A 25,870-nucleotide genomic window follows, 5' to 3' on the forward strand; every position below is an offset into this window, starting at 1 on the left:
GGACTTTTTTAGAATAGGTTTTATAATTGCCTCCTTGAGGGCTGGTGGCAGTACACCCTCTTTCAAGGATGCATTTACCACCGCCCTGATCCCTTCGCCCAATTTCTCCTTACAATTCATAAGGAACCATGATGGGCAAGGATCACTCAGACAGGTGGTAGGCTTTACCGTTGAAAGCACCTTGTCCACATCCTCAGAAGGGAGAGGCTGAAACCGATCCCACAGAACCGGACTGCAATTGGTCAACTCTGGATCTCCCACTGCATACACAGCGTATGGAATCGAGTTCTTCAGGTGCTCGACTTTATCAGCAAAGTGCTTTGCCAATTTGTCACAGGAAGCCTTAGAATGTTCCAAGGGTTCCTGAGCAACTGGACCGACCAGGCTTTGGACCACTTGGAACAGCTTCCTGGGACAGCACTCTGCGGATGCAATAGAGGCAGCAAAGAAATCCTTCTTTGTTGCCCTCACTGCCACCAGGTAGGCAGCTATTGCTGCTCTAACCTGTGTCCGAGCATCTTCAGAACGGGATTTCCGTCACCGGCGTTCTAGTCGTCTCACCTCCTGCCTCAGACTACGCAACCGGGGTGTATACCACGGAGCCGTCTGAGTCCTATTCAGGGGGAGAGGACGTTTCGGAGCCACCCGGTCTAATGCCCTGGTGATTCCCTCATGCCACTCCATCACCAGGGTTTCGACCGGGCGACCTTCAGCAGGTTCCAATTCCCCTAGCGCAGTCAGGAATCCCTCTGGATCCATCAGGCACCTAGGGCGGACCATTCTAATAGGTCCTTTACCCCTGCGGAGGGTGTGTGGCATCGAGATGTCAAAATTCACCAGATAGTGATCTGACCATGACATGGGGGTAAAAGAAATAGCCCCCAACTTCAGAACACTTCCTACCGCTCCCAGGACAAATACAAGGTCGAGAGCATGACCGGCTACATGGGTGGGCTCAGTGTTATTAAGGTGCAGTTCCCAGGAAGCCATGGTTTCCAGGAAATCCCGAGGGGCTCCACTGAGGGTGGTCTCAGCATGCACGTTGAAATCCCCCAGTACTAAAAGCTCTGGGGTCAACGCTCGTACATCCGAGACCACCTCGAGCACCTCGGACAGGGAATCTGCCGTGCAGCGGGGCGGGCGGTACACGAGCAAGATCCCCAAACTGCCCTTCGGGCCCAACCTCCAGTACATGCAATCAACAACCTTGGTCCCTGGAAGCGGAGGCCTGGTGAAAATCAGAGACTCCCGATAGATGACTGCCACTCCCCCTCCCCGCCTTCCTACCCTCGGTTGCTGCGCATAATGGAAACCTGGTGGACACATGGCCTCAAGGATGGGAGCTGAGGCCTCGTGCAGCCAGGTCTCCGTGATACACACCAGGTCTGCGCACTCATCCAGTATCATATCATGGATGACAGATGTTTTTTGTGTCACAGACCTGGCATTACACAGCAGCAGTCGAAGGTCGGTAGGAATCCTGCGTCCCCCAGTTAACTTCTGGTTTTGGGCAGACCTGGAACATGGGATGGGTATTACGCATCTATCCGCTGTTCCTCTAAATTGACGTGGTCTGCCCCTAGCATCATTCCAGCGCCTGCTGCCCAATCTTGGTATAACTTGGCCCCCATCCTTTTCTGTTCCATCCCCCCTTGGTTTGCACATGCCCCTATCCTTGCTGCCTAAAGGACAGGCCTATCCTTTATACACCTCCCTTCATCCCTGACCATTGGCCATGCTAGTTGGAGTTGATGGGAGTTGTAGTCCACAAGATCTGGGGGTCACCATGTTGGCTGCCACTGCTTCACATTCTTATGTTTGTATATATAGGTTTGAAATGCATGAGGACATAAACCAGAAACAGCCAAGCGGTAGATCAGGGCTGGGGAACCTGGAGCCTTCCAGATGTTGTTGGACTACAACTCCCTTCATCCCTGACCACTGGCCAGTCTGGCTGGGGCTGATGGGATCTGGTGTCCAACAGCATCTGGAGGGCCCCCACAGGACCCCCATCCCTGTAGTTGGAGCACTGGCGACCTGGGTAGGGTTGTTTTTTTAAACTCTTCCTCTCAGTAGCAGGAAAAAATAGCAAATAGAGAAAAATAAGCAAATATGGTTCACTTTCATACATTTACATGAGTCAAAGAACTCCGATGTTCCTTGAACAGAAGTTGTTGTTACCTTTGCTGTGGAATGGTTTGGAATTCGATTGATCTGTACACATTGCAAGCTGATTACACCAGTTCACATTAGTTGTTTGTCTGACAGGGTGTTACCTACTGTGACCGGCAGCAGTCTTCCAGGTTCTCGGTCTCCCTCACCGCCTGCAGAGGGATCCTTTTTAAACTGGAGATGCCAGAGACTGAGCCCGGGACCCCCTGCTTGCAAAACATGTGCTATTCCACTGAACTGTAGTCCCTTCTCTGGACTCAAAGGCGCTCTGAAAGAGGACACAGAAAGTCCTTCCAGCCATCAGCCCCTGTAAAGCACTCTGGGAAGAAGCAAGGGTTTCCAGTCCTTGTTGAAAGCCCTGCCCTGGCTCTTTGCTGCTTTCCTCCAGTGCTGCATAACAGCCCCGTGCCTTGTTAAGAAGAAAGAGCAGGCAAGGTTGGCGCAACTCCTGCGTGGGCCAGCTGTGCTCCCAGAGAGGCACATCAGAGAGGCAACAGAAGGGGTGGAGGGGAAGGCACGTGCATGTGTGTGTGTGTGTTAGCAGCTGACAGAAGAGACTTGATGTGCCAGAGGGTGTGCTTGCTGGTGCAGCTTAGATTGAGATCTCAGTTCTCTCAGCAACTAGACTGATGCCTGTATCTAACTGGCTTTCAGTCTCTGGGCTGATCCACACTATACCTTTAACACAGAAGCCTTACCCCCAAAGAATCCTGGGAAGTGTAGTTTGTTAAGGGTTATGGGAATTGTAGCTTTATGTGGGGTAAACTACAGTTCCCAGGATTCTTGGTGGAAAGGGCGGGGATGAAGCTATGTGCTCTGAATGTGCTTTAAACGCATGGCATGGATGCAACCTCTGTTAAGGGAACACATATGTCAGAACAACCTAAAGAAAGTGTTTCACTGTATTCGGAAATACAACAGTGATGCTTCCCTCTCCACATCTGGTTGTGTACGCATGCGCACACACGCGCAGCAGCTAAAAGGGCCGGCAGCCTCCAGTCTACTCTCTAAATGATTGCCACTCCATCCCAGGCCAGACATCCTCTTCTTCCCTCCAGTTAAGCCAGGTGACCAGTTCACAGTCCCGGCCAGGCCTAGCATGGACACAGCGGCTATGGCCTTTGCCCCTTGCCTTTCTCCAAGCAGGGAGACGCCAGCTCTGCAGGTCATTCAGGGACTCATAAACATGCCAAGCACCTCCATAACCATCGAGGTGGACAAGGCCCACATGGGAGGTGGCCTCTGACCCTCGGTGGCCAGGACAATATTAGGGCACTTAAAGGAGAGCCAGGCCCAATTCTGAGACTGCTGTGGAAGAGCCTTTTAGTCTTCCTTTTTTTGCACAGAGGAGTGTGATTGGTTTCCACCCCACGCCCCATGTGTGTGTGTGCATGCGTGCGTGCGTGCGTGTTGGAAAAATCAAAAAGTAGAGAGAAAGAAAAAAAGGAACTCACAGCATGAAGGCAGCTGGGTCCCATGTCCTGTAATAGCAGGTGCCAACTCAATATTGATTTAACAGGAATTGTGTGCTACAGCACAAAACAAGGAGCGCGGGTGGAAAGAAAGAGATCAGCAGGTCGGCATGGTGAAGCTCTCATACCTTTCCTGCCCATCCAGGCCAACATATATAATTCCTGGAGCTGGTCCAGCCCTCTGCCCAAGACACAACTAGTGACTCTCTCTAGTCCTCCTCCCTCCCTCCCCAGTCAACCCACATAACCCAAAGAGAAGGTGGACTGCAAGAGGTGCTTCTGAAACAGTAACTGCAGACGACTCAAGCAAGTGAGAAACCCCGCATCGCAGGACAAAATACACACGCACGCACCCCCAAATTCCCTTAAAACCTCAAACCAGCTGGAACTCAACCAAACTCCCATTCATTCTCTTGATCCAAATACGACCACCAACAGACCTTGCAAGTGAGTTAGATCGGCCTACTATTTCATGTCCAGGAGAACTCTAACCAGACTTTGGGTGTTGGACTAAGACAGACCCTGGCACTCCAGAGGAAGCATGACTAGTGGTAAAACCAAAGACACTGACTTATTTATTTCTACCTGCATCCCAACCCCTTCCCAAAAACACCTTCCCCTGTGAGACAGGAGAAGGTTGGACAGAAACAAACTTGCCCAGGGACATCAGTCAGTGAGTCAGGATTCTCCATTTCAAGCTCATTACCACATCTGCAACATTGCTCTCCCTCTCAGAGTGGGAAGGAAAATAAACTGTAGACATATCTCTTAAAAGCTTATAAAAGGGTTGGCATAACCCATGGTGCCTGGGTCTGTGTACCGTACTATTCCCCGACGCTCAATGGTCCAGCACTCTCACACACCACCTTGCTGAACCTAAACAAGTCTGGCTCTGGTCAACCTGTGGATGGGAGACCACTTGTGAATCACATGTAGGACGCTTTGGGTTTCTTGATGAAAGAAAGGTGGGATATAAACGTAATAAAATAAAAATAAATAGGGTCGCTATCAAGGGTCATAGCCCAGTGGTAGAGCACATGCTTTGCACATGGAAGGTCCCAGGTTCAATCCCCACCAGCATCTCCAAGTAGGGCAAGAAGAGACCCCTGGTCTACAAAGCTGCTGCCAGTCAGAGTGTACAGTGCTGAGCTTGATGGGGTCTGACTAACTGCTGCTAAGACATCTTCCTTAGTGATACTCCTGGCAGGACTTAAAGAGGATACAACCACAGGTTTGTTTATCTTATAGCAGGGATGGTGAACCTGTGGGCCCCAGCCCCAGGCTATCGCGGGATTCCATCTCGCAGCCACTCCAGGGATGATGAGAAGTGTAGTCCGACAACATCTGTGGGGCACCAGGTTCCCCACCTCCATTGTAAAGGTTGCATATACATAGCCTTTGAAAACTTCACAAAGGTTGCACTTCGGAGACCTCTTGTAACTTTGGCAAAATAAACCCATTTTACGACATACACCAATCTCCACCAGAGCAGTCAATCAACAGGAAACAGACTTCCCTGCTGGGTGCAGGAGGGAAGGAGAGTGGCAGAATAAAGGGGGTATTTCAGCAACAGTTTTGGGAAGGGACGGTTAGAAGGTGTGAAATAGGTTGAAATCACTCTGAAAGACGGAGGCAGGCATATTAGGAAGCTAAGCCTGGCCAGCTTTTTCTTGCAAAGACAGGCTCTGAAGAAGGGTCTCTCTTATGCAAGGAACAGAAACAAAAGGCAGCCAGTGGTGCCCTCTAGATGCTACCCTTGCTGTGCAGAAGCAGCTGAATCACAACAGGGCTGCAAGTCCCACCTGAGCACCAGAGGGAACGCAGCCCTCCTGATGCCTCTTCTCTCACTTGCAAAGCCAGGACAAGAGTCATCCCAGGTAAGCATGAAAACGGCACAATTCTTTCTCCCTCCCTGCAACCCAGGCTCCAGCAGCAAGACTGAGAAGAAACTCCCTAGGGGCAGACAACACACGCCCAACTGCATCCAGCAGGACAAACTCCATTACCACATAAATACATACAGTTTCCTATACAGTTGTCAAATGCAATTTTGTTAAAATGCAAAGATGTATCACTGAGCACCAAAGTCAGGATCATTCAGACCATGGTATTCCCGATCTCTATGTATGGATGTGAAAGTTGGATAGTGAAAAAAGTGGATAAGAGAAAAATCAACTCATTTGAAATGTGGTGTTGGAGGAGAGCTTTGCGCATACCATGGACTGCAAAAAAGACAAATAATTGGGTGTTAGAACAAATTAAACCAGAACTATCAATAGAAGCTAAAATGGTGAAACTAAGGTTATCATACTTTGGACACATAATGAGAAGACATGATTCACTAGAAAAGACAAGAATGCTGGGAAAAACAGAAGGGAGTAGAAAAAGAGGAAGGCCAAACAAGAGATGGATTGATTCCCTAAAGGAAGCCACAGATCTGAGCAGAGGGGGTTCACGACAGATGCTGTTGGAGGTCCTGATTCATAGGGTCACCATAAGTCGTGATCAACTTGAAGGCATATAACAACAACAACAACAATACAGTTGTCAGTTACCTGCCTGTCTTCTGGCTGGCTTTTTCTGCTTCACCCAGCCATTGGCTGACTTCCTCTGGTGTCACAGAATACTCACTGCCTAACTGCTCTGTGGGAAACTGGCTGCAATAGAATGATCCTATATAGTGTAACTTCTGTGAGCGAAGTGGGGGGGGAATAGTATGGGTAGCAAAAACAAAGAAACAAAAAACCCTCACGCAAGAGGTACTGTTCACTTTTGGCAGGAAGCTGAGGACGAGAGCAAAGGGGAAGAATCTCAGGGACTCTGCTCCTTTATACAATCCCCTCTCCACCACCTGGGTTTGAGATGTTGTAATCAACCCTTGGCTCTAAATACCAGTCATTGCCGGCATCAGCTTAGCTTCAACAAGGAGCAGAGCTTTTAGGGTGGTGGCTCCAGGAATAGGACATTGCTTCCACCCAGTGATTTGGAGGGCATTCTGCTCCCTTGCTATTTTCCGCAGCAGGAAAGTCAAGGCACATGTCCAAAAATGCCACTTCTTCTGTTAGTAAAGCTGCTGCTGTTTTTGTTTCTGTTCTGTTCTTTGGCTTCAATGTGCTGCCTTTGTGGGTCTGCCTGCTGTTGCTGCCTTAATCTCGATAGGATTTAGGATCCTTGTTTGGGTGGTTTTTAACTATTTCATGTTACATAAGCTACCTCAGAAGGAGGGCTTGAAAGGCATTCTAGAAACACAGTAATTAAGTAAAGCAACAAGCTGAGCAGCAGGAACCTGATGGATGGAGTCAGAGGACAAAGAGGGTGTAAAATGCATGGAACTGAGAAAATTAGGAGCTGGGAGAGTGGGGGAGGGGGAAACAACACTCACAAGGCCTAGGGGACAATACACTCTAAGCAAATGGAAGCTTATCAGGCAGTGGAAGGAGACTGGGGAAGGGTTTTCTGCACCCTAAAGAAGACAGCTAGTCAAAACATGTTGAAATTATTTCATACCACACAATGCATCCTTATTTTCTGAGCAACAGTTTGAATTCTTGCCACTGTGCACGTGTGTGTTTGTGTGCGCACGTGTGGTCCCTTGTTTTTATTGCTCCCCACAGGAGCACAGGCCAAAACGCCATGGGGCAGGGGAGAGGACCCACATGCTCATTTTAATGTATCTGTTAGATCCTTGGCTGTAGTCCTCATAGAACACTTGGTCATCTCAAAAGGGCAGGCATAAATCCACAGGGCTCTGCCTTTGCAGTGCTAGCAGAGAGCACCGGCCAGTGGAGATGGATCCTGGAGAGGTGTGTTGTGTGTGTTGTGTGGGTGTGTGTGTGGGTGTGTGTGTGTGTGGGTGTGTGTGGTGGTCTTAAGGCTTGATGAGGCCCAATCCAAAATTAACCTTGCACATTGCCATGTAATGGAGAAGTGCGTTCACAATCAAGTCCCCCTTTTTTTTTGGGGGGGGAAGAGAGCCTAGAACCAGCCATCCAAGCAATGGATGGTCCTCTCCAAATGAGACGCTGTACCTGGATGCTGACCTGTGCGCGCACACCTACAGGCTCCCCACCACCACCTCCAAGCCGCAAGCTCCAATTACGAGCTGATTCCAGTTGCCCATGTTGGGAACAGCTTGCCCAGCTGTCCATCTGCATAACCCCTCCCCACTAATCCTCCCCAGGGGGAGGGAACTCCGATGCCAAAAGAGCTTAGCCGGCACCTTTTGGCCTTCTCCATACGAGAGGGCGCAGCTTGCCCTCTGTCTATTAGCCTGCGGCAGCTCTAACAAGCAACCCCCCACCCATCCACCTGCTTTGTTCCTCCAGAGTGCCAGGCTGCAATAATAACCGCTTTGCTCTGGGAAGGTCTCCCTTTCTGATCTGCAAATGCTGCTCTCTGTCCTTGTCTTTTATGACAGCAAATCGATGCAGAGCTGCCCTCCAATGGGACAAGCTGTTCATCTGCACAGGTTGTCCCTGCTGCCACTACCCAACTTTGCCCTGAGACAGAAGGCTGTCCAGGCACCCAATTAAAGCCCTTCCTTTCCTCCTCCCTTTCAAGGGTGACCACCACAAGCACCCTTACAATGTTGCCTGACATGCTACAAACAGAAGTAGCGAGTCAGATCACTGATCCATCTAGCTCAGTATTGCGTGCACTGACTGGCAGCAGCTCTCAAGAGTTTCATGTAGGGATTTCTCCCTCACCTACCTGGGACTGTCTGCATGCAAAGCAGATGCGCTACTACTGAGCATGTCCCTTCCCATAAAAAAATAGTAATATAGGAAGCTGCCTTAGACCGAGTCAGGCCCACTAGCTCAGTACTGTCTACCCTGACAGATAGCAGCTCTCCAGGGATTCAGACAGGAGTCTCACCCAGCACAACCTGGAGATGTCAGGGGTTGAACCTGGCACCTTCTGCATGGAAAGCAGATGCTCTCAGCTATGGCAAGACTCTATAGGCCCAGTTCACATCTCACTGTAAACCATAGTTCAAGGTTTACCATGAACATGGAGATGGCTCCTGGCTTGCTCCTCCCCTAGTGCAAGTGGAAACAACAAGCCACAGTCCCTGGCTTATCCAAACTGATGACTGTGATTTGTTTTGCTCAAACCAACCACGACTGGTGAGCCCAGAACAAACCTTGGCTTCCCATCAGGATTTGTTTGCAGCAAACGAAACCATGGTCCCCAGTCCAGACATAACACTAAGCCAGGGATTGCAATTTGTTGCTCCCACTTATGCTAGGAGAGGGGTGAAGCGGGAACCACCCCTCCACTCACAGCAAACCATTACCCCATTGTCCACATTAAGGGTAAACCATTGACCATAAACTGATGAAGAGCAATGAGAGTAAAGACACCAGAAGGATAATTAGATGTGTCAGGACTCAGGGTTACTAGGAAGCCACACACACTGATCTGGGAGCCTAGTCTCTCTGCTCTGCCTCACCCCACCCCTTAAATCCAGGGGATCTGGAGGAGGGGGGCTGGTTATCAGGTCTAAAAGATACACACCTTTTTAATACTACTTCAGATGTTCCGGGTCTGAAAATTGGAAATAAAGCTGCAAGGCTGAGTGCAACTGAGCTCTATCTCAAAATGTGAGCTCGGGGGGGGGACGGGACATCCATCAGGGCCCAGAGAGAAGGGGAGATCCTACAGCTGAATGTGAATCCGGGAGAAAAAGGAGTAGTTGAAATCCATGCCAACTCCGACCCAATGTCATGCACTGATCCTTATCCTCATGCTAGGCCTTTTCTCTGACCTGGATCGGGGCAAGGGCCTTGGCATCCGTGAGTTTTCTACAGAGCCTAGCATGTTATCGGAGATGTGGAGGGCTGGGATAAAAGTGAAGAATCAAAAAGAAGGGATGCCATAATTTGGGGGGGGGGGAAAGAGGGAGATATATAGATGTGATGCCCCAAATGGAAAACAGCATATTTAAAAACCAACTGGGTTAAGCCAGCACTTGATAACAAAGTTTTCACAAACAGAAGTGAATGGCACCACTGCCTAACCTGCACTGGTGTGAACTTTACCATTTCAACGCAAAGTGGCATCTTAGGAACACAAGAAGCAGCCTTATACTGAGTTAGGCCACTAGCCCATCTAGCTCAGTATTGTTGACGCTGGCTGGCAGCATCTCTCCAGGGTTTAAGGCTGGGGTTTGAACCTGGGACCTTCTGAATGCAAGCAGATGCTCTACCACGGAGTTACGAGCCTTCCTTGGTCTGACACCTGTTGACCCATTTGTTGTTGTTATCTGCCTTCAAGTCGATCACGACTTATGGCGACCCTATGAATTAGTGATCTCCAAGAGCATCTGTCATGAACCACCTTGTTCAGATCTTGTAAGTTCAGGTCTGTGGCTTCCTTTATGGAATCAATCCATCTCTTGTTTGGCCTTCCTCTTTTTCTACCCCCTTCCATTTCCCCCAGCATTATTATCTTTTCTAGTGAATCATGTCTTCTCATGTCCAAAGTATAACCTCAGTTTCATCATTTTAGCTTCTAGTGACAGTTCTGGTTTAATTTGTTCTAACACCCAATTATTTGTATTTTTCGCAGTCCATGGTATGCACAAAGCTCTACTCCAACGCCACATGTCAAATGAGTTGATTTTTCTCTTATCTGCTTTTTTCACTCTCCAACTTTCAAATCCATACATAGACCCATTACCATGGATGTAGCCATGATGAGCCCCATTAAGGCATGCGTTTGTCTTGTTGCTGCTCCGCTCTGGCTTGCTCTTCTACTGAGTTGTAGCTCAGGACTTCCACCCAAGTGCTTTTGCCCGGGTGGTCTTCTATGGTGCTCAGCTTTCTGGCTTCCAGTGCTTCTGATAGAGCCATGTTCATGTGCACACAAGAGGAAGGAATTCCTCGCCATCACAGCAAACCTGCAGAAAAAGTTTTGAACCGTCTAATCTGCAATCTGATGGATTTTGGATTTGGGGTATACTCTTTTTGCAACTCGCGAGGCCTGTAATCAGCACATTTCCATGACCTCCACAGAAGGCTCGCCTTCCCAATCTCCATCATCACCAGCATCACACAGTACTGTAAGGCAGTGTGGAAAGCTGATGGGTGTGGGGAGGAGAAAAGTAGGTGTGGACAGGATCATACAGCAACACACCAAATTAACATACATACATTAGGCCTGCACACAACACACACAAATATATGTCTCTCCTAGGTCTAGAGACTGTAGGTTTATCAACTGACCAACATAAAATACAAATTTCTGTGTAACTTGAAAGTTTGTTCTTGCTCTCAGAACGTTGAAAGACTAAGAGGTATCGTCTCTCTTGCTACTTTTGAAAATGTCCCCTCGTATGTCATTTCCCACAAAAACTCCATTAAATCACCTCAATTCCCCAGACACCCTCCTCCCTGCAATGCTCTGCAAGCAATCCAAACCGTCTCTTTCATGCTTCACATCACGCACAAGGTGGGGGTTAAAGGTACAAGAGGAAAGACTGCTATCAAATAACTTTGCATTTAAAACCTTTCTTTTTTTCCCAAAAGGGTCAGGGGCCAGGGGTCAAAGGTGATGCCCCACCAGGTCAGGAAGTCACAGCCAACATGGGTCATTTCCCTGCTTTCAGGAAACTGCTGGGCAGGTTGAGTTTAATTAGCTTGCAATGAAGAGAGGTGTTCTCTAGAGACTTCCCTCCCCCTTATTAAAATCCTCTCCTGCAAAACAAGCCCTTTGTCATCTCACATGATCTGAAAGCCCTCAGTCCCAACTATTTCCTGGCATCTCTCCCCGCTCCACAAGGGCCTGCTATGCACAACGTCTCTCTCAATGCCACCAATTTGGACGATTTGGAAGGGTCTGCAAAGTCCCCAGTGTTTTTCCTCTCCACTGGTTCCATAGGCTGGAGAAGCCATGTCATGGTACACATGGGCATGCAGCAGCTGTGCCACAAAAAAGGGTTCTGCAGGACAAAAACAAAGAGCCAGGCAAGTGACTCCCGAAAGCAAACACAACCTTCAGGATGCCTGGCAAGAAGAAAGCTCCTACTGGACCCCAAGTATGATGATCAAGTAGCCAGGTGGGTGGATGGAGGAAGAGAGATCAAGACCATTAACAGATGTGTTGCAGGATTTGGCCATACCATCATCGTCCATAAAGAACCCAGAAACAGTGGGGCTGGGAAGGGGGCAGAGAGAGTAAGAGGAGAAAAGCAGGGGCCTCAAAGCCTACAGTGTCTACACAAATAGCCCCCCCCCCAAATAAAATCTCCTGCCAAGAACAGGAGCTAAATAATCTCCAACATCTTCAACAAGTTAAGGAAAAGTAGGAGAAGGATGTTGTTTCCACCACCTCCATCCTGGTAGTCCCCAGGCAGCTGAGAAGATGGCACGTGCAAGTAGGGGAGACTCTCCCTTTGATAACAGCCCCCCCTGCCATGAATCCCTGAATGAGCCCTCCCTTCTCCTGGCCTCTTGCCAAAGCTGGACACCAAGCTAGACAAAACAGGAACTGGGCTTCCCAGAGAAACAGTTGCACGTGGGGGGGGGGAGATAAACTTTCACTCACTCAGACTCTGAAGCAAGGTGGACCAGGTCCTCATCTCCAGCATGGTGGCCCTGGAAGCGGGGAGGGAAAAAGCGAGACCCTACACAACAGCAGCAGCAGCAGCAGAAGAAGAAATCCGTGGCATGGCGAGTGACCCTGCTGCAGACCCTTTCGCCTTTGCCCTCTGGAACACAGAAGATGGCCTCTGGAGGTTGCCTTGGCCGCCCTCTGATCTCAAGCCAAACCTCCTCCCAGACAGCTCGGGAAGATGAGGAAGCAGCCGTGGGGCAGGGGTAAAGGGGGGAGAGGAGGAAGAGCTCAGGGTGCGGGCACACAGCTGCTCTGGGATCTTCACTGCAGGCAGGCAGCCAGCTCAGAGAGAGAGGCAGCAACCATGTGAGTGGCTCTGAGCGCTGGCTGCGCCTCTCTCCGTCTCTCTTCCCCCAGCCTCTTGCTGTGTTTCAGGGCTTGTCCCGAGCTGAGGGAGCTTTTGCTGTCCCCCCCTTCTCTCCCCCCCCCACACCTTTGCTTGTTTGCTTGCCTGCCTCCTTCCCCTCCTCTCCCTCCTCCTCCTCCGCCTTGCACTTGATAGCAGCCTTGTCAAGACTGCTGAGTTGCGGATGACCCTTCACCCGCAGCTGCTAATTAAGGCTCCACAGTGACAGTTCAAGTGCCTCGCCTCAAGTTTGCAGCACCAAAGCGTCTAATTGGAGGAGCTTTTTCATTTCTCAATAGCAGACGCGCTCCGGGTTCTATTTCCCCTCCCTTCCTCCTTCTCCCCCCTCCCTCCCCCGCCCACCCGCTTCTTCATTCCAGGCCCAGGCAAGGGGAGCTTCCTCTTTTGTATAAAACCAGTGGGAGTGGGAAGGAGGAGGACAGTTACACGGAGGTGGGACAAGATCCTTGCAGGGTCTTTGCAGGAGTCAGGAGGGCTGCAGGTAGAAAATAAAGAGAACCAGGGAAGAGACCGGACCCCCCCTCCTGCCCTAACCTTCATCTCAGTTGAAATTCCCGCAATATCCCATACTGCAAAGATGCCAAATTAAAGGATGCCCTCCCACACATAAAAATTTCATGCGGATAAATGCTGCTGAACTCACTGGTTTATGCGCGTAACCACATGCAGGGGGCAAATTAGAAACAAATCAATAAAAGTCAAACGCGTGACTACATATCCGCCACCCGCCACAAGGATCACTTCTCTGAACCAAAAATACTACTGAATAGTCCTTACATTTTATCCACTTCAGTGTCAATAGCTAAATGTGGCTTTTAGTTTTGGACTACAACCACATTTACTATATTTATATCCCACCTTTCCTCCTCCAAGGAGCTCGTTAGCATCCACAATTCTTCCCCTCCCCATTTTTATCCACCCAACAACCCTGTGAGGGAGGTTAGGCTGAGAGGCAGTGGCTGGCTGAAAGGCAACCAGCGAGCCTCATGGCCGACTGGGGATTTGAACCCTGGTCTCCCAGGTCCCTGTCCGAGACTCTAATCACAATGCCACACTACCAGCCCAGCCAGCATGGGCAACGTTCAGAGATGATGGGAGTTAGAGTCCAACAGCATCTCAAGGGCTTGAGCCCTCAAAACCGCCATGCTTAGGAATGCAACTCTTCATTCACAAATACACTTCCAACACAGATTTCCTGGACCATTATAGCTTTAAGTGTGCTGAAGGGTCTACTGCCACTTAATCCTGCCTATACTTCCTACACAAACCTTTCCACTAGGCTCTGCTCTCTTCCCTCATCTTTGACCGGGCAAGTTCAAGTGCTTTTTTTTTTTCTGAGATGGAAGGAACTTACTGGTACAGAGGTGGAAGAAACAACCGTTTTGTGCTGGGACTCACAACACTTTTATCAAGGGATGAGTACTGGCACCTCATTTCTTACAAAAAAAAAAAAGCACTGGCTAGATCTGTAAGACAACAGCTACCAGGAGAGTTGACAATGATTTCAGCAACACGTTACTTTCCACAGGGCTCAAGCATTTATTTGGTCCCACTACTGCATCTGGTCAAGCAGGCTTTGGAGATTATTTAAAACAATACAAAAGCCTGGAAAATAGAACTATTTACCATGAGTATACACATTGCAAGCAGCCGGCCCTCTTTTCAGACCATCTTCAACTATCTGAAAAGCTTTATTATTTGTCTCCAGTGTTAAGACTACAGGTCAAATCCCAGATAAGAGTCATTTCCGTGTTCAGTACATTGCACAATATAACAAACAAAGACTGCAGCAGTACAGTTTCAGAATATGGAATTCACAAATTAACCCCCTCCAGGTTCGGTTGCAGATCACGGGCTTGGAGACAAAAGTATGCAAAAGAAAGGTAATTTCAATATTGAAAAATGTACGCTTTCCTGCAAAACTTCACATTCAAAATCATTCCTAGCATGCAGAAATTCAAGTGAATCTCTGATTCAAGTGAATTCATGGAGGACAGGGCTATCCGTGACTACTTGCCTTGAAGGCTATATTCTCTGATTGGCCATTGTGCAAACAGGACACTAGATTAGATGGACCACTGGCCTGATCCAGCAGGGCTCTTCTTAGATAAGCATGAGGTGAGGCCCCTGACTCTTTTCTGTTGGATAGCTATGTTGGACAAGAAGGCCCACCCATCAAAAAAGGAAAAGGAAGATTGGGAGTAACAAGTGAGGTGACAATACCAAGATCATGAAGAAAGGAAACTAACTCCAGATTAGTTCAGACAGGCAGACAACCCGAGATACTGGTTCTGATTCCTCCTAGGTGACCTTCCTCAGAGACATATGCTCCACTTATCCTCCCACTTTTTCCTCTGCTCATGGTGTAAATTCTTTGGGCAGATGACATTACCTGTTATTTCTTAAACCATACAACCCTTTGAAGATGCAGCTCATAGCTTGGCCTCAGGGCACTGTCACACAGTACTAATTACTGAAGCTGCAACAGAAAAAAGGAGCAAGCAAATCAGAGGGAGAGGGAAAAATACAAAAGGCACTCTCTCACACACACAATGACTGTAAGAACAGCTGGGCTAATGCAACAAATTGTTAATGGGAAGTAATCCCCTTTTCCTGGAAATGTTAAAGAGGAAACTGTTTTTTTCAAAACCATCTCTGGCAAGGGATCATCCATTTTCACCCTCCATTTTCTCTCTCTCTTTTTTTTTTGAGCTCATACCCTTATTTTGCAGCAGCCAGTGAGACACGTGTAAATGAAGGTCCATCATATCCAACTGATTTGAACAGGTGGGCTAGGGATGCATTCTTTCACAGCAATGGCATTCACACCATTATAAGCAAGAACACACACACTCTCTCTCTCTCACTCTCACTCTCTCACACACTCTCTCACACACTCTCACTCTCTCTCACACACTCTCTCTCACACACTCTCACACACTCTCTCACACACTCTCTCTCTCTCACACACACACACACTCTCTCTCTCTCTCACACACACACACTCTCTCTCTCTCTCACACACACACACACACACTCTCTCACACACACTCTCTCTCACACACACACACTCTCTCACTCTCTCTCTCTCTCTCTGAGAAGAGGCTGGCTTTTCCCAAAGTCAGATATGATGGTCACAATCACAACACAAGGCTCCACGACCAAGCATGGAATGGAAGTCCAAAGACAAACCACGCCCTTGCCCAAGCAAAATCTAATTGTTCCACATGCAGGCTACTATTAAGTATGCAGTGGCTTATGACAGAAGACTTTCCCCATGCCACTGAACCCCCTTCCTCACCCCTACCTCCTGTGCCCTTTTGGTCTGGAGAAACTCATCCAATTGCTGCAGTGAACGCATAAAAACATCACTACCTTCTTCACTCGTGGGCATCCCTAAGCACTAAGTGATTCACAGCTCCCATTTCTGGTGCTGGGATAGGTCAGTGCATTGTAATGATTTCAGTTCCCACCTCCATCGCCTTTCCAAAGCAAAACTGACACCAGCAGGACAGCGGTGGCCGGTGCCTAATGGGATTGGTAGGGCAGAAGGCTGACAGGCCAACAGTAGGCAGAGCCACAGCCAATGACAAGTGGAGCCAGAGCCAATCACAGACAGAGCTAACTAATTCTGGTCTTGTCCCCATCCTCTTCATCTTCCTCACTTAGTTCCACAAAGGCAACACTGAGACTAAAGTAGAGGATGCTGACATCCAGGGCCACCCCCTGACTGGTTGTAAGTAGGGAGGTCGGCAGGTGGAGGCTGGCTGAGGTTGGTGGTGGGGCAGTGCCCCATTTGCCCTAACAAACTAGCCTCTACTATTTTCAGGCTATGCCCAAACTCACAGTTCCCAGAATTCATGAAGCCTGGGCTGCAAAAAGAGAGAAACTAGGATGGTTGTTTCATGTAAACAGGCCCAACTTGGGAGTTTCTCAGCAAGCAAAGGGAGGAAGCGGGGAAGAGGTTAAGGTGCTGTTAGAATCTGTATTCCCCACCCAGCACATTTTCTGACAGAAATGTTGTGTCCCCATGGCGCTCTCTCTCTCTCTCTCTCTCTTTCTCTTTTCTCACCTCCTTCCGTCCTCGTCCCTCTCGTGTTTGTGCCAAGAGTCTGACAGATCTATCGTGTGGCGAGGACTCCGAGATGCTTTATCAGGGACAGCAAGACAGGGAGAGCTCTTGCACTGACCCCAGAAATCTGTCTGAGGAGAAACAGAAGATGGCTTGTATCATCCCGCTGGGTCAGAGGTCGGGGAGAGTCAGCCGCTCTCCTCCACATGGCCAAATTCCTGGGATTCACGCCCAGCCAGGCAGCTGCTGCTATCGTGGGCTCCTTCCCCCCACCACCACCCCCAGGAGACAATGGAGCAGGTGCTGTCCAAGGGTGAAGAAGAAAGAGGACGGGGAAAGGGGTTAGCTGGGAGGGCTGCATTGGAAATGCACACAATGCACACAGAGTCTACAGGGAAAAACATCTGAGGAAGTGGGTTTCACCCATGAAAGGTTTGTGCCACAACACAATTTTTATAAAGGTGCCACAAGGCACTTTATGGTTTAGAAAGGAAGTCCGCGAGGGATCAACCCCATATGACCATGACTGAAGGAAACACACAAATGTTTCTGGGCACCCATTAGGCAGCTTTTGCCAACTTGGCACTCTCCAGATGTTTTGGACTGCAGCTCCGCAGTCAGCTGTCCCAGGGATAGAGCAAAGGCTCTGCCACTGAGCAATGGTTCTTCCCCATGGCTCTATATCTACTGGGGGTGCGCATGTGGGTACTATACACACACACACAAAAATTAATGCAGTGCCATTCACACACACAGGCTAAGTGTATGGCCTCAGATGCAGATTATGTGTGTGCATGACCTCAAACGTGACTACTCATCAGCTTTGCAGGAGGATTTTTCAAGCACATTTTCACTAGGATTCTGGTTCAAAGGCCAAAGGTTGTGGCCAGCTGGCACTGACCTCTTCACCACTGGTTGCCCAACACTTTGCTCTGCCCAGTGCTCTTCCTTTCTAGGGTGTGCACTCCATGTCGTCCTCCAATGAAGCAAGTCTGGGTGCTTGTGTCATTGAACGCTCCACCATGTGATCAGTTCAGACACTTCCAACCCAACTTCCTCCACAGGCTCACGGCACAGCTAAGACTCAGCTCAAATACATCAAGATTTACACACATCCCAGTCCAGAGAAGGGGAAGATCCAAGAAGGCAATATAACTGATTGTTGGCCCTCCTGGATTTCCCAAATGGGAGACCCCTAACCGACAATCAAAACCTTTTTTTCTCTCCCTCACCCCCTTTTAGTCACAACCTTAAAATCAAAAAGCAACTTCAAGAGGGTTCAATTTTAAAAGGGGGAAATTTAAAGCCCTGCTTGTATATACCTAAGCCTAGGCATACATATACACTGGATTGGGGCCACCAAGTGATAAATGCACACACAATCCCCACACAGGGGCTCATCAGCCTGCAGATCATCAATTCTAACAGTCCCTGACTTTCAGAGGAAATCTTTCCATCGGCAAGCAGACACCTCTTCCACACCGATATATATATCATCCGTGAGTGGGTCACCCCCTTAGCCCCCACAGTATGTTTGCACAATGTGACCTCAATGTACTAGTTTCACTGCCCTCTTACCCCAGTACTATCCGCCCCAAGGAAGGCTGGAGAGTCAAACAGATCCCATACCCAAATTAAATGGAAGGTAGCTGGTTGGGTTTTTTTTTAAAGGGGGGGGACTCTGAACATGGGAGGATGCTGCCAACTCTCATCAAGAATTCATGAGACCTGTTAGGGATGCTCCAACCAACCAGTCGGGCTGGAGTCAGGGACACAAAATCCTTTGTCAGTCTCATCACTTGACAGCAGCATGACCTTAACCAAAGTTGCTGATTTTTCAAGGAAATTGAAGAACAACTATGTCCACTTGCCTTCTGCATTTGGAAGCTCCAGCTGGTGTAGAATGCAGAGCCCATGGCCGACAACATGTGACACCACTGTTAAAACACCTGCATTGGCTGCCCATCTACCACCGAGCCAGGTTCAAAGTCCTTGTATTAATTTACAAAGCCCTGAGCAACTGAGGTCCTGGGTACCTTAGGGGCCGATGGAACCCTTATATCCCATCTTGATCACTGAGATCATCTGCAGGCATAATTGTTTGTCCCCCGAGTTGGCAAGGCTCATTTGACAAGAACAAGAAATCAAGCCTTTAGTGCCGTTGGCCCAGTCCTGTGGAATGCTCCGTCGATACAGATTCGGCAGGCAGCTTCTGTTGTGACCTTTAAATGCCTGCTGAAAACTTTTCTGTGTTACCAGCTTACGCAGGCCACTGAGAAGATATCTTTCTCCAAGAGTTAGCTAATGATTTCTGATTTTAAACTTTTATATGGTTTTTATCATGTATTTATATATGTTGTAAACCCCTTTGATGTATTTTTTATGAATAAATATTTTTATAAATAACAAAAATAAATTGCAAAATGGATGCCATTGTAACGGTAGGAACCCCTGGTGTGCCGGGCCAAATGTGGCCCTCCAGGCTTCTCTCTCTGGCTCCTCAGGACTCTCGCCTCATTGGCCTGGCCTTGCTCTGCCACCCTCCCTCAATGCTTCTGCCTGGGTGGGATGTGTCCTTGAACTGTTATAGTGCCTTTGCCTTGCCTGGGTTTAACACCATTGCTTTTTAATGTCCTCTTATGTTAAACACACACACAGATTCCCTGCAAGTAGAAACCTAGCACAATATGGAGTGGGCTAGGATAGAGCCTTTCCTCTTTCCTCCTGACATACTACGGCTTTTTCTTTTTTTGGCTTGCAAGAAGATTATTATTGCTGTTATTTAATGTGGGGGGGAATTCAAAAATAGCACACACACACACACACACCCCTACTGTCTAAAATAGCACAGTTCATTCTAGCACATTACTGCTGCATGTATTAAGAGTACTGAGTGAGCTCTGAATTCATTCCAAGCCCTGCTCCACCACAGAACAGCTGGATGATCATCATTCAAGTCTCAGCCTCAGTTCTCCCTCAATGAAACAGGGAAAAAATAATGAACTATGTCATATTAGAAAATTGACGAGCTTCCAAAAAGCAGGGATTTCCAAGCAGAAAAGACACACACAGACCACTCAAGAAAGTCGATCTGTGAACAGCCACAGGTTTGTCTCCTTCAGTGTTAAATTGCTCACAAGAGTAGAATACTCGTGCAATCTTTCAAATGTGCAAGAAGACCAGCTGAAATAACACTTAGGAACAAACAATTAAGGAACCTAGGAAGATGCTTTATACATAGTCAGACCTTTGGTCCATCTAGATCAGTGCTGTTGACACTGACTGGCAGCAGTTTTCCAGGATTTCAAGCAGGGGGATTCTCTCCTAGCCCTTCCTGGATTGAGCTTAAGATCTTCTGCATGCAAAGCTATTGGTTTGTCCTGCAGACAAGCAATCCAACCTCCCTGTTATCACAAGGACAACTTGCAACCAGGAAGAACAAGACCAGAGATACTGGTGTTACTGAAGTCAGAAACAAGGCCAGGCCTGAGACAATTGCTTTTAAAAAGGTCATAGGACTACCTACCACTGAAAGCAAGGATTGTTGAACAAACAAGGGTGTTTATGGGGGTGGGCAGGGGTACAAAGAGCAAAAGAGAGAGAAGGAAAGAATGTCTCAAACAACTTTCACTAGGAGAATCTCAGGAGTGTAGCAATGAGGGGGGAATAAGGGCATTGCCCCCCCAATTAATACTTCTGGCCCCCCAAATGAAATTTTCCTTCAGTCCCCAAATTTCTAGCATTGCAGTTGAGCTTCAGTTGAGATTTTAGAAATACAGTTTAGGCATCCAAAGAGAGGGGTACGGCAAAGTTATCAACGGAATGCGAACACAGGAAATAAAAGAGTTAAAAGTGTGAATGAAGTGAACACAAGTCCTGATGGCTGGGGCAGCGAACTGGCAAACCTAAGGGTCTGCAATTGGAGGAAGAAAAGGTGGGAAGGACAGTATTATTATGCACTGCAGAGCATCTCCTCTCCTGTAATGCTAAACCGGCATCTGGAGGTGATGGGTGTTATTAGTGTATCTGGTGTGTGTGTTTGTCTGTGTGTAAGCTTTTGGGGCTTGACTGTGCAGCAGCCTAGCCTAGTCCAGGACAGGACCTGAGAAGAAGCAGAGAGGTGAGTGAGCTGGCTCTCCAAGACCCAGGAATCCTAATGAGACTTTGCTAACTTAGCCCAGGCAATGGGGAGCTGGAACATTGTGCGTGTGTGCATGTCTGGGGAGGCACTTCTTCCCTAGCTTGTTAAAAAAGTAAAAAAAAAAAATCCTTTGAATCCTTTCAAGCTGGGTCTGTTTCAAAACAGTTTTGAAGAGTATAATGTGGCCAGAGCCTTAGTTGCAACGATTTTAGACCACCCAACTGTGCAAATGATAATTATAAATAATTCACCTTATTTAACTTTTCTCATGCAAACGCATGTACTACCAAAATAGGGTGTGTGAGATTTGCTGGCAGAGCCATCAGAAGCCAGCTAGCTGGCTGGCTGGCCCAGGGCCTTTCTGTAGGACAGAGATTGTGTGCTTGTACAGTTAATTCTAGACCTGTTGTTCGGAGAGACGTATCATTCCTATGTGACATGCTGTCAAGCATTTCCTTATGAAAAGTGATGTTTATAGGTATTAATTTAATTTTTAAAGTGAAACTTCTCTTAACTGCTTTCCTGGCATGTAGTTAGTTCTGGGAAGCAGCTGCCTCAGGAGAACTGAACTCACAGTTCACGAGCTTACTAAAACATTGTACCTGTACAAGGAAGCCTTTCCACGCATGTATATTTTGTATGGTGCAGGACTCACCTTTGGTGCATCTCCAGATGTGTGTGAAAATTCATTCTCAACTGTGCTGACACTATAGACATTCAGTGCTTCATCAGAGAAAAGCAAAGTCAGGTATCTTGGCTTTTGCAAGTAACATATTTGAAGGAATTTCAAGTGATCAGTTCCTCTGCAAGTTTGCAGAGAAATCACAGCGCATCATCTGCCCACCCAATGAAAATTGTCTTGCTACGCTCCAGGAGAATCTGGTTTGAACAGCTTCATTCCGCATTCTGAAATACAGTCTGTTAAACTTTCTATGGGGCTGCCATTTACCTTTATTCCTGCCCCCCAGAAAAGCTTCATATGGGGGTGGAGGTGAAAGAGGGCAACCTACTGCTGGCTGGCAGCCCTGGTGGGATGTCTCAGAGTGCTAATTCTAGCTCTTAGCAACCTCTTGAGAAATGGAATTTAAAGGGTTCCTCTTCCAGGATGCCTGCTTGCAGCTCAGCAGGGAGGGAAAGGTTGTGTATGAGTGTTACATATCACACACGGACACAAACACAGACACGCAGAGTGAGCATGCAGGACAGAGTCTCAGAAGTCTCAGCATTCACATGATCTTCAAACATTCAACCCATAAGCGCTTCCTAGAGATATCAGCAGGCCAACATCTTGCAAAGTGGAGCCATGAGTGAGCTTTCACATTTGCAGGAGTTAAGCCTTCCCTTTACCAGTTGCTGAGGAACACAAGCACAGACACTTCTGTTGCTCTCATGCTTTGCTTGTAGGCTTCCTGGGGTGCTTCCGACTGGCCACTCTGGGAGGCAGGAATAGATCGGATTTTAGTCTGACCCAGCCACAGGGCTTTCCCAAGGCTCTTAGGGTGCAAAGGAATTGCCTTGAATGCCAAACGTCAATAATTATGAATGAGGATGGGTGGGTACAAGCCAGCAGCTTGCCAACTGGAGCCAAAGTGAGCAGGGAGGCAGGTAAACACATACTGAGACACAAAGGAAATGTGATTATCAACACGTGCACACACAAGCCCACTCTAGTTTTGTTTACTTATAAGTATGCATCTTTGAGTTCAACGGTGTGTAATACTTCTATTTTAACATGCCCAGGACTGTGTGCAGTATTGGGCCACATCTGCACTTTGCATTTAAAGCACTGTCATACCGAACAGTCATAGCTTCTCCCAAACAATTTGGGAATAGTAGTTTGTGAAGGGTGCTGAGAGTTGCTAGGAGACCCCTATACCCCTCACAGAGCTGCAGTTCCCAGAGTTCCCTGAGAAGAGGGATTGACAGTTAAGCTACTCTAGGAACTATAGTTCTGGAAGGAGAATAGGGGTCTCCTAACAACCCTCAGCACCCTTCACAAACCCAGGATGCTTTGGGGGAAAGCCAAGACTGTTTAATGTTAATCATAGTGCTTTAAATGTATAGTGCAGACGGGGCCCAAGGCTGCATGCAATCCTGGGCATGTTAATACAGAAGTATGATGCACCATGTACGGTGCAAATGTAGCCAAACTCTCTCAAATGAAATTTATTTATTTATTATTTGATTTATATCCCACCTTTACTCCCAGCAGGAGTCCAAAGTGGCAAAAAAGGACTAAAAACACTTTAAAACATCATAAAACAGACTTTAAAATACTTTAAAATTAAAACAAAACATCTTTAAAAACATTTTAAAAGCTTTCAAGACATTTTTTTTAAAAAAAAGATTAAAAACATATTGTTGAAAACAAAAAAAAAGGTTTAAAAACATATTAAAAAGCAAATCCAACACAGACGCAGACTGGGATAGGGTTTCAACTTAAAAGGTTTGTTGAAAAAGGAAGGTCTTCAATAGGTGCCAAAAAGATAACAGAAATGGCACCTGTCTAATATTTAAAATGTAAATGTACTGCCGTCAAGTCAATTCTGACTTATTGCAACCCTATGAAGAGGGTTTTCATGAGGCTGAGCAGCAGTGACTGGCCCAAGGTCACCCAGTGAGCTTCATGGCTATGTGGGGATTCGAACCCTGGTCTCCCAGGTCGTAGTCCAACACCTTAACCACTACACCACACTGACTCTCATTGTCCAGCATTTAAGGGGAGGGAATTCCACAGGGTAGGTGCTGCCACACTAAAGGTGCATTTGCTATGATGTGCAGAACGGACCTCCTGATAAGATGGTATCTGCAGGAGGCCCTCACCTACAGAGTTCAATGATCAACTGGATATATAAAGGATAAGACAGTCTTTCAGGTATCCTGGTCCCAAGCTGTATAGGGCTTTGTATACCAAAGCTAGAACCTTGAACTTGGCCCGGTAGCAAATGGGCAGCCAGTGCAATTCTTTCAGCAGATGGGTCAAATGTTGGTGATACCCTGCCCGAGTGAGCAGTTTTGCTGCCGCATTATGCACCAGCTGCAGCTTCCGGACCAACCTCAAGGGCAGCCCCACATAGAGCACATTACAGTAATCCAGCCTGGAGGTTACCAGTGAGTGGACAACAGTGGTCAAGCTATCCCCATCCAGAAACAGCCGCAGCTGTCTTACCAGCCAAAGCTGGTAAAAGGCACTCCTAGCCTTTCTCTCTCTCACACACACACGCACACACACATCCATCCATCCTGATCCAACTGCTCCTCTCCCAGGCAAAGAGCCAAGGAACCCAGACCACCAGTTTAGGTTCCACTGCTAAAATGGGGCTCACATTGGCCTTGATGGGGATAAGGCCTTTCTCCTCACCCTTCTACAAGAGGTGTTGGCTAAAATCAAACCAGGAAGAGAAGGAGCTGGGAAAACCATGACAATGGTTGCTAGGCAACTGCTGACACACTTGAGGCGGTTACTAAGGAACTAAGCATTCTTACCCCAGTTTCTGCAAATTAGCTGAGGTGGCTGCAAGGCAGTGAGGCTGTTGCAGGTGGGTAGGAGATGGCAATGACTGTGGTGGGGAAGAAAGGAAGGAACAGAGAATGGTAGAGGACAGCAACACAACTGCATCCCATCCCAACATGATCCCTTCCAAGAAGGCTGGATCCCTGCAACCAAGTTGCATCTCTCATGTGCATTTATTTGGACCTTTAGTTTCCCTTTGCTTTAAATGACATTTAAAGCCGAACACCACAGAAAAACAGAAAAACGCTGGGAAAAACAGAAGGGAGTAGAAAAAGAGGAAGGCCAAACAAAAGATGGATTGATTCCATAAAGGAAGCCACAGACCTGAACTTACAAGATCTGAGCAGGATGGTTCATGACAGATGCTGTTGGAGGTCGCTGATTCATAGGGTCGCCATAAGTCATGATCGACTTGAAGGCACATAACAACAAACACAGAAAACACAGCAAGTCTACCCACATACCCTTGCCTGAAACACTCGCCGAGTGGTCCAGCATCACACAGGGAAAGAAAGAAAAGGGGTTAATCTGAATGGTGTTCCAATGTGGTATAATCCTTACAGCAGGGATGGAGAACCTGTGGCCAGCCAGATGCTGTTGGACTGCAACTCCCATCAGCCCCAGCCAGCATGGCCAATGGTCAGGGGTGATGGGAATTGTAGTTTGTTGCCCTCTGAAGGGCCACCAGTATCTCATGCCTGGCTTAAGAGTGTTGGACCAGAATCAAATTCGCATTCACGAATGAAGCTCACTAGTGACCCTCAGGCTTACCATCTTCATAGGGTTGTTCTGAGATGCATTCTACCATTTGTCTCTTTGCAGAAGGAGAGAACATGAAATAAGTAAATAACATTTATTTTGCTGCGGCAACTACTGACAACAATACCACCCCAACTCTTCCCGAATGCACAAAGAAAGCCTTATACATGTGAACAGCAATGCTGACATAACATATATTTTTAAAAAATGAACACATTAAGCCTCAATTGTTCTGACACTTGGGTTTGTTTTCCAAGGCTCCAGAACCAGCACACCGGCAAACAAAGGAGCCTGGGGGACCTTGCATGCAGATTGATCAACATATTGACCAGCATTTCCAGAGATGAAATGACACATCAAGGGGGAAATATTCTTAACCTGGAGACCAGCATCAATTTTTAGGGAACCAGCTTCAAGCTCTCAGTTCTTGGGGAGAGGATCCATAACACAGGGGGAGTGCGCGTGCTTTGCATGCAAAAGGTCCCAGGTTCAAACCTTGGCATCTCCTGCTTAAAAGGATCCGGCAACTTAAGTTGTGAAAAGCATTTCTCTATTCTGAAAAACTGCTGCTAGTCAAATAGTTAATATTGGCTAGATCAGCCTTCGCCAACCTGGTGCTAACTGGAGCTGTAGTGCAAAGCACCTGGAGATGTTCAGGTTGGCAAAGGCTGGGCTAGATAGACTGACAGGCTAACCTGGCGTAATGAAGTTTCCAATATGCCAAAAAAAAAAGTTTCTATAAATCCAGGACATTAGA

The 25,870-nt window shown here is 47.7% G+C and overlaps 1 protein-coding gene across 5 annotated transcripts in view; it reads right to left on the reverse strand.

Annotated features, from left to right (window-relative positions):
* GSE1 (Gse1 coiled-coil protein) overlaps positions 1-25,870 on the reverse strand; it is a 428,843-nt gene that overhangs the window by 202,129 nt on the left and 200,844 nt on the right. The window contains exon 1 of one of the 5 annotated variants that reach the window (XM_061594427.1): positions 12,192-12,643. The exons of the other annotated variants lie outside the window; for them this stretch is intronic. Within the exon in view, the coding sequence (XP_061450411.1) occupies positions 12,192-12,234 (43 nt within the window). The 5' untranslated portion in view covers positions 12,235-12,643. Of the gene's footprint in view, positions 1-12,191; positions 12,644-25,870 lie in introns of those variants that run through there. 5 annotated transcript variants of the gene reach the window in all.

This window comes from Rhineura floridana, chromosome 13 (assembly GCF_030035675.1).
Source record: "Rhineura floridana isolate rRhiFlo1 chromosome 13, rRhiFlo1.hap2, whole genome shotgun sequence".
Taxonomy (NCBI): Eukaryota; Metazoa; Chordata; class Lepidosauria; order Squamata; family Rhineuridae; genus Rhineura; species Rhineura floridana.